Source organism: Eriocheir sinensis, unplaced genomic scaffold, assembly GCF_024679095.1.
Source record: "Eriocheir sinensis breed Jianghai 21 unplaced genomic scaffold, ASM2467909v1 Scaffold352, whole genome shotgun sequence".
Classification (NCBI taxonomy): Eukaryota; Metazoa; Arthropoda; class Malacostraca; order Decapoda; family Varunidae; genus Eriocheir; species Eriocheir sinensis.
The window spans coordinates 372,530-385,000 of NW_026111668.1; the positions used below are offsets into that span (position 1 = coordinate 372,530).

Sequence of the window (12,471 nt, forward strand, 5' to 3'; positions counted from 1 at the left end):
TATTAAAGGTGATGTATGGCCTCATTAGCTGACGAGCCTTGTTTGCGTAACTCTGTCAAAATTAATTTAAACTAACCAAGTAAACGCGTCCCATAAATTAGTTTCTGGGCACTGCACTGACGGGCTCGCGACTTTTCCGATAAGAAGAAGAAGAAGAAGAAGAAGGAGAAGAAAAGAATATGAAGGAGAAGAGTTAGAAGAAGAAGAAGAAAATAGGATGAAGGAGAAGAGTTAGAAGAAGAAGTAGAAGGAGAAGAAGAACAACAACAACAACAATAGTGATAAGAACAAGAACAAGAGTAAAAATGATCATAATAGAAATGGTAATAACAACAATAACAGTAATAATGACGCTGCGACTTTTTTTCCCCGCGAGCTGAGTGTGTCCCGCGGCGCCTCCCCGACCCGAGCGAGGCTGAGAAGGCATTTCCTGGATCATCTCGGCTCTCATCACGGCCCGCTTGTGTCGAGAGGAAAATACGTCCCACTAGAGAGAGAGAGAGAGAGAGAGAGGAAAATTTGAAGGAAAGAAGAAAGTAAAAATATAAATGAATACACACACACACACACACACACACACACACACACACACACACACACACACACACACACACACGTCCTCTTTGCACTATACCACCCCTTCCTCCTCCTCCTCCTCCTCCTCCTCCTCCCCCAACTGAGGTCATCCAGCTGTGCCCCGCCTTCAAAAATTAACCCATGTACCCTCTGACCTTTGACCTGACCCCCCCTCCTCTCTCTCTCTCTCTCAGGTGTGTGACGTCATGAGGTGGTCCGTGCCCCCCCCCGCGTTGCCCGGCCCCCGCCCCCCCCGCCCCGCCCCCCGCGCCTGCTGAGGTTTCCGGCTCCTGCTTCTCCTCCTCGAAACACAGGTAGGGGCGGAGACTCCTCCTCACCCTCATGCACCTCCTCCTCCTCCTCTTCCTGGTGATGTTCCTTTTCCTCCTCCTGTTTTTCCTCGATTTTCCTCCTCATCTTCCTCCTTTTTTTCCTCCTCCTCCTCCTCCAGCCATTAACTCTTCACAAATGCTTCACTAATTTGTCGGAAATTATTAAGCACTTCTAACCTCTACTTCAACCTCCTGTTTTTGTTTTACCACCCTTCTTGTACATACTTATTGGAGTGGCCCGCGTAGAAGGTTTGCTAAGGGACGTAGCGACTCTGTGTGCTGTGTTTCGCGGAGTTGGGAGTTTCGTAAGATGGCAGCGGCGGCGGAGACAGGCTGATCAAGTCGGCGCCTCGCACACGTAAAGTTTCATTCCAAGTCTCGTTCAGTGTTTCCGCGGGTCGTCTGTCTTCATTGTGTGTGTTTGGGAGGAGGGAGGGAAGGGGTTGTGTGTGTGTGTGTGTGTGTGTGTGTGTGTGTGTGTGTGTGTGTGTGTGTCGCTGAAGCCTGCTTGCATGGACATCACGCGAAACACACACACACACACACACAGAGAGAGAGAGAGAGAGAGAGAGAGAGAGCGGAAAGGTTCTCTTTAACCTCGTCACAGTAACAAATTAATGTGGGGAGACTTGCACATTCTCTCTCTCTCTCTCTCTCTCTCTCTCTCTCTCTCTCTCTCTCTCTCTCTCTCTCTCTCTCTCTCTCTCTCTCTCTCTCTCTCTCTCTCTCTCTCTCTCTCTCTCTCTCTCTCTCTCTCTCTCTCTCTCTCTCTCTCTCTCTCTCTCTCTCTCTCTCTCTCTCTCTCTCTCTCTCTCTCACACACACACACACACACACACACACACACACACACAGTGTACATTTATCCCCTATATATATATATATATATATATATATATATGTGTGTGTGTGTGTGTGAGAGAGAGAGAGAGAGAGAGAGAGAGAGAGAGAGAGTTCGTGATGTCATAAAAACTATCGCGCACTCCACCTCCCCGCTGTTGGCCCCCGTGACGTCAGAGCCTACCGTGACGCAGCCTGGCCAGCCCTGTGACGCCCGAGAGAGGCGGAAAAAACAGTAACGCGTGCACGGAACAAAAATAGGATGACGGGGAAGGTTTACTTTTTCCGGCATCCTTCCTTTGCAGTCCCGTTATGACGCCTTCAGTCTGGGCAATCTTGCTTGGCTCATGCTGCCCCCGGAGGAATCTAGAGTCCGGGTTGATTAGATGGTCTTCAGGAATGCAGGTGGGTAGTCTTAGGCCAGTCGGCGGTGACTGAAAAGAGCTTGTTTCACCGGGCGGGAAGTGAACCCGCGACCTCCTGAACGCTGCGCCGTCACGCTAACCACTCAGCCACCACCTCCCCAGTTCCATAAGTTGCTGCCATTGAATGCCAAGTTTCTTTTTGCGACCAAGTTACACCTCTGGAATTGAGTTGCATCATGCTTTTTCAGGGAAATTCCAGTGTCTTACTTTCTGGGAGCATCGATACGAGAATTAGGAAAAGAAGGAAGATACGATACCGCACGTTCAATTCCTCGCCGCCTTATCCTCCTCCTATATGTCATGGCCCGTAATTAGCGGTGTTTTATTCACGCGAAGGGACGGGCAAGCGAGGCGAGTGAAAGGTCAGCATTGAAATAGGTGGCGCCAAAGGTCCGTGGGCGAAGCGTAAAGGGGACGCGCCGATACCCCGACGCCGCCGAGGGAGGGTTTGCGCTGCCGTCCCTGGCGAGGCGACGCGACGAGCTGCTCCTGCCGGGCCGTGATCTCAGACGCTTCCACCCCTCACAGCAACTCTTTACAAAGGCCAAGAAGGAGATGAGTCGGGTTCTAATGGGTGTTCTTTTAGGTTCATGGTACAGAAGAAGGGTCAAACTATCCCTAGGCTTATAAAACTACCCACGGAAATACTAACACAACCTCTACGAAAGCCAACGTGGATGTAAAGCCCCGGAATGTTTGATAATATGGGCCCAGCCAGGTCTGTTTGTGACGCGAGACGGGGAGGAGATTGTTGTGAAGTCTTGGGTTGGTGGGTAATAGGGAGAACGCATTTTTAACCTTGATATTCTCCTCCCTTTCCCTTTCTCCCTGTTTAGTTATGACCCTCCTCTTTTAATTCTTACTTCCCACGCCTCTTCTTTCATTCCGTCGCGTCATGAACAGACAAGATTATGAATTTGAGTGAAACAGAAAAGACGTAAGATTCTGTCATTTTCGTCATTCATATATCCAACAAGCTTCCTACTCCTCTCTCTCTCTCTCTCTCTCTCTCTCTCTCTCTCTCTCTCTCTCTCTCTCTCTCTCTCTCTCTCTCTCTCTCTCTCTCTCTCTCTCTCTCTCTCTTCATTCATTCAGTACCCTCCACTCGATCCCTACTCAGCTCTCTCTCATTGTTATTCTTTATTCCTTCCCTCCCTCATCCTTCATCCCTCACACCTTTCTCTGTCCTACCCGAGTAAGCTCAACACTCCCCGCCCTCCCTCACTCCACGCACAGTTTACTCTTTCACCCCAATTCTTCATTCCTCCCTTCTCTCATCCCTCACCCCTCCCTAACTCCGTCCTGGCCTAGTAATCCCTTCTCTCCCTCATCCCTCACCCCTCTCCCTATCTCCGTCCTGGCCTAGTTATCCCTTCTCTCCCTCATCCCTCACCCCTCCCTATCTCCATCCTGGCCTAGTAATCCCTTCTCTCCCTCATCCCTCACCCCTCGCCCTCTCTTCGCCCTGTCCCAGTAAGCTCAGAGTGTCTCCCTCTCCGGCAGGCACCATGATGGGTCTGGTGGTGGGCGGGGCCACGGCCCAGCGGTTCATCGGCTCCGTGGTGGACAAACAACACTCCAAGTCCATGGGGCCGCACCCGCCCGGCGTCTTGACGGACAACGCCACCATCGGCACCTTCCCCGGCAAGCACGACGGCGGTGAGTGAGAGAGAGAGAGAGAGAGAGAGAGAGAGAGGAAAGTTTTATTTCTCTCTCCCTCTCTCTATTTCCCTGTATTTGTGCCCATCCCTCTAATCCATCTGTGTGGGTGTGGGTGTGGGTGTGGGTGTGGGTGGGTGTTTATTGGTATGTTTATTTTCTTAATTTGCATATGTTTTTATTTTCGACAGACAGACAGACACACAGACAGAGTGAGCATTAGACAATGTTCAGACAAATATATGCTCGCAACAAACAAAAGTCCGCCTCGCCAATCCCCCGGCACGCAGCGTTACGAGCGGGAGTGTGCTCATAATAGACTCTCCGCCGTGACACCCTAAATCCCCGAAGAAAAGTTACTCCGGCAAGCGATTTAGTCTGCACCGAAAGCAAGACCGTCCAAAATTGACCCTCTCCTTAGACCATTCACTTCTCTCTTATATTACAGGGACAAGGCTTAGCAAGGCTTTCTTTTCTTTTCTTTTCTTTTCTTTTCTTTTCTTTCTTTGCCCTTGAGCCGCTTCCTTGACTGTAAAAAAAAGTCTGGAATTCCAATCGTAACTGGAGTCGGTATTGTCAGACGCTTCCGTCCTACACATCAACTGTTTCCAGAGGCCGAAAAGGGGATTAGTCGGGATCTAAAGAGTGTTTCTTTGTATATGTGTAGACATTATGACAAGTGATGAAAGGTGGTGAAGGAAACACGGGCTATCCCTCTGAAGAAGCTCACTAAGGCGAAACTAGTCAGGAGCAAACACTCGTTCCCTAGCCCGTGTGTCCTTCACCACCTTTCATCAGTGTTTTTTAGGTTCACGGTACAGAAGAAGGTTCAGACTACCGCCAGGGTCATAAAACTGCCACTGGAAATTACCCAAACTCTCCCTAGGAAACTCTCCCTGTGCTTGGGCGCCCAAATGTTGAAGAATATGACCCAAAGGCAACAAGGCCGAAAAGGAGATCTGTCGGGTTCTAAAGAGTGTTTCTTTAGCTTCACGGTACAGAAGAATGGTCAGACTACCACCAGGGTCATAAAACTGCCCCTGGAAATGACCCAAACTCCTCCTACGAAAGCCTTGTCAAATATGTGTACTTGAGCGCCGCAGTGCTTAACCCGTCCGCTGCGATTGGCACGGATTTGGCCTTCACTGGTAGCCTGGTAACATACAGTCCCAGGTCTTTCTCTGTCTCTGTGGTGGATAGTGGAGTGTTTCCCATGTGATATTGGTGTGCTGGATATCCCTTCACTGGTCGCCTGGTAACATACAGTCCCAGGTCTTTCTCTGCCTCTGTGGTGGATAGTGGAGTGTTTCCCATGTGGTATTGGTGTGCTGGATATCCCCTCCCATGGTGCAGAACTTTACATTTTTCTTCATTGCATTGTAACAGCCACTTTTTGCTCCATTCCAGTAGCTTGGTGAGGTCTGACTGTACGAAATCCGCATTCATGGGGTTCAGAACATGACCATAAATCCAATGAACAGCGCTTGGCAGGGTTTCTTTTCTTCTTTTCTCCTATTGTTCCCTTTGAGCTACTTACTTCCTTTACTGTAAAAAATAAGATACGGAAATTCCAGACATATATAAATCCCTTCATTAAAACATACCCATAAGGAATGTAAGATTAGCTCCATTTTCAAAGCCGGAGACGGAATGTGTGATTTTATGCGTCCGAATATTACTTCACATAAATATTCGCTTGTTCCTCCGGGTGTTGTAATATCGGCGGCCGGGAACCAACGCTGCCAGATGCGCGATAACCCTCGGAAAATATATATACGATACTTTAACAACAGCTTCAGTAACGTTGATTTTGTTTATTTTTCTCTCTCTCTCTCTCTCTCTCTCTCTCTCTCTCTCTCTCTCTCTCTCTCTCTCTCTCTCTCTCTCACACACACACGCATGAATATATCAATAATTAAGGTATTGACACTACTGTTGGATTATTTGAACATCGTTAATGGTCTGTATCCGATTGTTTTTTTTTTTTTTTTTTGTTTTTTTTTTTTTTTTTTTTTTTTGTTTTGTTTTTTTCAGAGTGATCATTTTAATGTGCTGCCTCCTCTAATCTGGTAACGCCGCCGTGAACGCTGATGGTGATCTGGTAACAGTGCTATGAACGCCTTGAATCTTAGGCCGGTATTATAAGATATGCGCTTCTTATATCAGCTATTTCTAAAGGTCAAAGAGAGGGTCAGTCGGATTCTTATGAGTGTTTCTTCAGGTTCACGGTACAGAGGAAGGGTCACACTACCACCAGGGTCATAAATCTACCCCTGGAAATGCCCACAACTCTTATGAAAGCCTTGTCAAATGTGTGTTCTTGGGCGGCGAAATGTCATAATACAACCCTTACTGTTTCGGACATTCTTGGTACATTCAGCCTTCAGCGCCAGTAAGGGCCAATTTTACAGTCCAGTACAGCAAGTTCGTAAGCTCCCCAACCAAACACAAAACACTACGAAAATTCCTTGTATTGTGTTTGCAGTTGGTATAAATAGGATTAAATTTTAGCAGACCACATGGGAAGTCTCTTTAGTATCTGGTATTGAGAAGAAAACACGAATCATTGTGGAGATTAGAGCTTGGTGTGGGCGCTTACAATGACTGTTGGACTGTCGAACTGGCCCTAAGTCTTCATGATGGGTTCTGTTGGTTGGCCCCAGGCTGTTCGTGGCGCAGACAAATATTTTTTCTAGTGGTGCCATTCTTGCTTGGCTCATGCTGCCCTCCCGGAACTGGTGTTTGAAATGGAGCAAAGACACCCAGCTCTTCAAAAATAGGCCTTCAGCTTTCCTTCTCGTGTTGCTGGATAAAATATAAACACCCTAACACCACCACCACCACCACCACCATATGAACAGCGATCGTTCTTATATTAACTCAGTTTATGAGCACGGAAAATGAATAGCGTTTTCGTGATACAGAATCTTAATATACCGCGTGAACATTAGGTTATGGACGTAAATCACCACCACAACCACCAGTACCACCACCACCACCACCACCACACCCAATCGTAATGAAACTTGAATTATAGACGTACCTTCTATTCTCTTCACTGTTACCACATTCTCGTCACCGTAATCGTAATGAAACGAATTATAAACGTACCTTCTTCTATTCTCTTCACTGTTACCACATTCTCGTCACTGTAATCGTAATGAAACTTGAATTATAGACGTACCTTCTATTCTCTTCACTGTTACCACATTCTCGTCACTGTAATCGTAATGAAACTTGAATTATAAACGTACCTTCTATTCTCTTCACTGTTACACATTCTCGTCACCGTAATCGTAATGAAACTTGAATTATAGACGTACATTTTATTCTCTTCACTGTTACCACATTCTCGTCACCGTAATCGTAATGAAATTTGAATTATAAACGTACCTTCTATTCTCTTCACTGTTACACATTCTCGTCACTGTAATCGTAATGAAATTTGAATTATAAACGTACCTTCTATTCTCTTCACTGTTACCACATTCTCGTCACTGTAATCGTAATGAAACTTGAATTATAGACGTACCTTCTTCTATTCTCTTCACTGTTACCACATTCTCGTCACCGTAATCGTAATGAAACTTGAATTATAAACGTACCTTCTATTCTCTTCACTGTTACACTCTCGTCACCGTAATCGTAATGAAACTTGAATTATAGACGTACCTTCTATTCTCTTCACTGTTACACATTCTCGTCACCGTAATCGTAATGAAACTTGAATTATAGACGTACCTTCTATTCTCTTCACTGTTACACATTCTCGTCACTGTAATCGTAATGAAACTTGAATTATAGACGTACCTTCTTCTATTCTCTTCACTGTTACCACATTCTCGTCACCGTAATCGTAATGAAACTTGAATTATAGACGTACCTTCTATTCTCTTCACTGTTACACATTCTCGTCACCGTAATCGTAATGAAACTTGAATTATAGACGTACCTTCTTCTATTCTCTTCACTGTTACCACATTCTCGTCACCGTAATCGTAATGAAACTTGAATTATAAACGTACCTTCTATTATCTTCACTGTTACCACATTCTCGTCACCGTAATCGTAATGAAATTTGAATTATAGACGTACCTTCTTCTATTCTCTTCACTGTTACACATTCTCGTCACCGTAATCGTAATGAAATTTGAATTATAGACGTACCTTCTTCTATTCTCTTCACTGTTACACATTCTCGTCACCGTAATCGTAATGAAATTTGAATTATAGACGTACCTTCTTCTATTCTCTTCACTGTTACACATTCTCGTCACCGTAATCGTAATGAAATTTGAATTATAGACGTACCTTCTTCTATTCTCTTCACTGTTACACATTCCCATCACCGTAATCGTAATGAAACTTGAATTATAATCGTACCTTCTATTATTCTCTTCACTGTTACCACATTCTCGTCACCGTAATCGTAAGGAAACTTGAATTATAGACGTACCTTTTATTATCTTCACTGTTACACATTCTCGTCACTGTAATCGTAAGGAAACTTGAATTATAGACGTACCTTTTATTATCTTCACTGTTACCACATTCTCGTCACCGTAATCGTAATGAAACTTGAATTATAGACGTACCTTCTATTCTCTTCACTGTCACTACATTCTCGTCACCGTAATCGTAATGAAACTTGAATTATAAACGTACCTTCTTCTATTCTCTTCACTGTCACCACATTCTCGTCACCGTAATCGTAATGAAACTTGAATTATAGACGTACCTTCTATTCTCTTCACTGTCACCACATTCTCGTCACTGTAATCGTAATAAAACTTGAATTATAGACGTACCTTCTATTCTCTTCACTGTTACACATTCTCGTCACCGTAATCGTAATGAAACTTGAATTATAGACGTACCTTCTATTCTCTTCACTGTTACCACATTCTCGTCACTGTAATCGTAATGAAACTTGAATTATAATCGTACCTTCTATTCTCTTCACTGTTACCACATTCTCGTCACCGTAATCGTAATGAAACTTGAATTATAATCGTACCTTCTATTATCTTCACTCTTACCACATTCTCGTCACTGTAATCGTAATGAAACTTGAATTATAGACGTACCTTCTTCTATTCTCTTCACTGTTACCACATTCTCGTCACCGTAATCGTAATGAAACTTGAATTATAATCGTACCTTCTATTCTCTTCACTGTTACCACATTCTCGTCACTGTAATCGAAATGAAACTTCAATTATAAACGTAAATCATCCCTATACTCTTTTCAGTCACCACAACGACAACCAATCTTACCCAACCGAATTATATACCTAAACCACAACCATTGTATACTATCACCACCAACACCATCTCCACCACCACCAAAAACACTATCAACACCACCATCCCCGTCCCTCCCATACCACCATCACCACAACCACCACAACGAACCGTAGCATCAAACCTTAATACTTTTCATAATCACCATCATCATCACCACCACCACCACCACACCGTCCCCCGCCCCTCTCAGCCGTCGTGTGTAGGAGAGCCCTGACTGCCACCCAAGGGAACGACTTTATAGTTACTGCAGTTAGTTTCTTTATACAAATGCAACGCTTTATGCTTCCCTTTATGGGCAGACGGCTGGGGCGGCGGTGACGATGGCACAGGACACGGGAGGCGGGATGGTCAGCTGTAGGAGGGAGGAGGAGGGGAGGGGAGGGTGTTATCATACCTGAATGAAAAATAAAAGTATATCGTTCCGTGCAGCAGCCGCGGAAAACAGATCCCTCGCCGGCGATTCTGGAATATAAAAGTTTTGGGTCGTTTCCTCGTGTGCGTCCCGCCAAGGAAACGGTCCAGGAGCGAAGCGTGTTCCTTATGCATAATGGTTTGGCTGTATTAGGTGGTGGTGTGATGTGTGCTGAAGCCCGAGACAAATACACACACACACACATGCACACACACACACGCACACAGTCAGTCAGTCCAAACACAGACTCTCAAGATTGGTATAAGTGGCTCATCCCTACCTTACAGAAACAATATCCGTGTTCCAGGCATATAAGAAAACAACTGTTCTTCGTGTATAACAGACATATGAGTGACTTTTTTAATTCCCAAACGTAGATTCGTAACAAGAATTAAAAGTCTCTATCACTTTGAGGAGCACAACAACAACCAACACAGCGACTAACACATCGCCGCTAAAACTCGTGACGCACGCGACTAATTTTATCAACGAGCCCTTTTACGCCTGATTGCAATGGGAGAGCTTTTTAATGCCTCTTTTTGAGCGGCGACGTGATGAAAGCCGTTGGTGTATTGACGCGCACACACACACACACACACACACACACACACACACACACAGCGAGAGACTTGTTATTGGTATTATTCTTACTGTTATTTTTGTTGCAGTTTATAATGATTGCGAAAAGGAAGAGAGGAGGAGGAGGAGGAGGAGGATGTTTATTCAAGTTGAACAGCTGATATTGCTATTGTTGTTAGTGTTGTTATCATTGTTGTTGTTGTTTTTGCTGGCTATCACAGTAATGGAGCCCAGCGAGCTTTATTAGGTCTGGCGGCGTGGATGGAGAGGCCGGGCCAAGCAAACATTCCTCAGCCATTACCCGACCTCCCTCATCCCCTTACTTCTTTCCCTTCACTTCACTTCACTTCACTTTCCTTTCCTTCCCTCCCCTTCCCTTCCCTTCCCTTCCCTTCCCTTCCCTTCACTTCCCTTCCCTTCCTTCCAGTCGCTCTCATCTCCCTCCTCCTTTTCCTCCTCTTCCTCTCCTTCTAATTCCTTCTCTCCAATTTCATCTCCTCGCTTTCCCTCCTTCTCTCCTCTCTCTCCTCCTTGCTCTTCCCTTCTTTCCTCTTTCTCCTTTTTCTTCCTCCTCCTCTTCCGTCAGATTTCTCATTTCTTTCCTCCTTTTCATTTCCTCTTCTTCCTTCCTTCCTTCCTTCCTTCTTCCCTCCCCATCTCTTTCATCTCCCTCCTCCTTTTTCTGCCCTTCCCTGCCTCCTCCTCCTCCTCCTCCTCCTCCTCTTCCTCCTCCTTTGGCTTCTCCGGGGCTAATTTTCGGCCAGGAATCTCGGGCTTAGGAGAGAAAATGCCTTCCTTAACTCTCCTCTCCTCTCCTCTCTTCTCTTCTTTTCTCTCTCTCTCTCTCTCCTCTCTCTCTCCTCTCCTCTTCTTCTCTCCTCGTCTTCTCTCCTTTCATTCCTCTCTTCCTTTCTTTTTGTTATTTCTGTTCCTCTTTCTTTTCTGTTCCCTGTTGTTCCTCTTTATGCTCCTCTTTTTTTCTCCTCTCTTCTCTCTCCTCTTCTCCTCTCTTTCCTCTTTCTTTCTCCTTCTTCCTTCCATTATTCTGTGTTTTCTCTTATTTCTTATCTTTTTCTCTTCTATCTCTTTCCTCTCTCTCTCACTCTCTCTTCTTCTCTCTCTCTCTCTCTCTCTCTCTCTCTCTCTCTCTCTCTCTCTCTCTCTCTCTCTCTCTCTCTTCTTCTCTCCTCTCTTCTTCTCTCCTCTCTTCTCCTCTCCTCTTCTCTCCTTTCCTCTCTTCTCTCCTCTTCTTTCCTTTCCTCTCTTCTCCTCTCCTCTCCTCTCCCCCTCGATCAAGAAAATAATGGAGAAATCAGACAAATATTAAAAAGATGAAATAGATAAGAAAAATACAGGAAATAATAAAAAATAGTCTTCATCTCGATAAATATTTTCTTTCTTTATTTTTTTTTTTTATACGTATATTTTATTATCTGATATTTTGAATCAATGTTGCTCGCTTTATTTATTTATTTTTTTTTTTCATTTTTATTTGTGTTTTTTTATCGTTTGTCATTTTTTTTTTTGTTATATTTTTATAATTACTCGTGTGCCGGTTTTTTTTTTTTTTTTTTTTTTTTTTTGGAGGCAAGGGGGCGCTTAAAGGGGTCGTCTGCCATTTTTTTTCCTTTTTCCTCTTTTCCTTTTTTTCTGGGGGGGGGATATTTTGTTTTCCTTTTTTTTTCAATTTTCTGTTATTTTTTAGGAGGTTGTTTGCGAAGGGTTGGTAACCTCATTTTTAACACACACACACACACACACACACACACACACACACACACATACACACACACACACCACACCACCACACAACACAACACAACACAACATGGAAGTAAGCATATAAAAAAAAAACTATTATATATTTCAAGGGTAACTATACACATTTCTATAACCTCCTTTTTTTTCCTTGCAGATGGCTCCCGGCTGGACAGTTACATCATCATCCTTGCCATCGTCAGCACCATCTTCCCCCTCATCTGCCTCATCCTCAGTCTCGTCATAGCGAGGTAAAGATTCACTCACTCTTTGCATCCTCGTATAAATTAAGTTCCAACACCGTTTCGGAAATGCCCACGACGAGTTAAAATGAATCGATATTTTTGTTCACAAGTAAAATTTCGCTCTCCACTCACCTCTCACACAAATTTAAATCTCACACGTCCCTTCCCAGGAATATCTTGGAGCCCCTGTGCTTGAAAAATTGCCAATCGTGTATTTTATGAGTCAATATTTAGCCCTCCGAAGAGCTTATCAAGGCCTCGACGGTTTTTAATGAGAGTATCGAGTCCCGTTAGAGGCTTATAACATCTTTAGCATCCTCTTATGGACGTGAGGAAGA

General features: G+C 44.5%; 1 protein-coding gene across 2 annotated transcripts in view; it reads left to right on the plus strand.

Moving 5' to 3' along the window:
• The first annotated feature begins 774 nt into the window (after window positions 1-774).
• Window positions 775-12,471, plus strand: part of LOC126991863 (uncharacterized) — a 29,291-nt gene continuing 17,594 nt past the window's right edge. For both annotated transcript variants that reach the window (XM_050850511.1, XM_050850512.1), the window contains exons 1-3: window positions 775-890; window positions 3,677-3,832; window positions 12,046-12,139. In XM_050850511.1, the coding sequence (XP_050706468.1) occupies window positions 3,682-3,832; window positions 12,046-12,139 (245 nt within the window). In that variant the 5' untranslated portion in view covers window positions 775-890; window positions 3,677-3,681. The remainder of the gene's footprint in view (window positions 891-3,676; window positions 3,833-12,045; window positions 12,140-12,471) is intronic.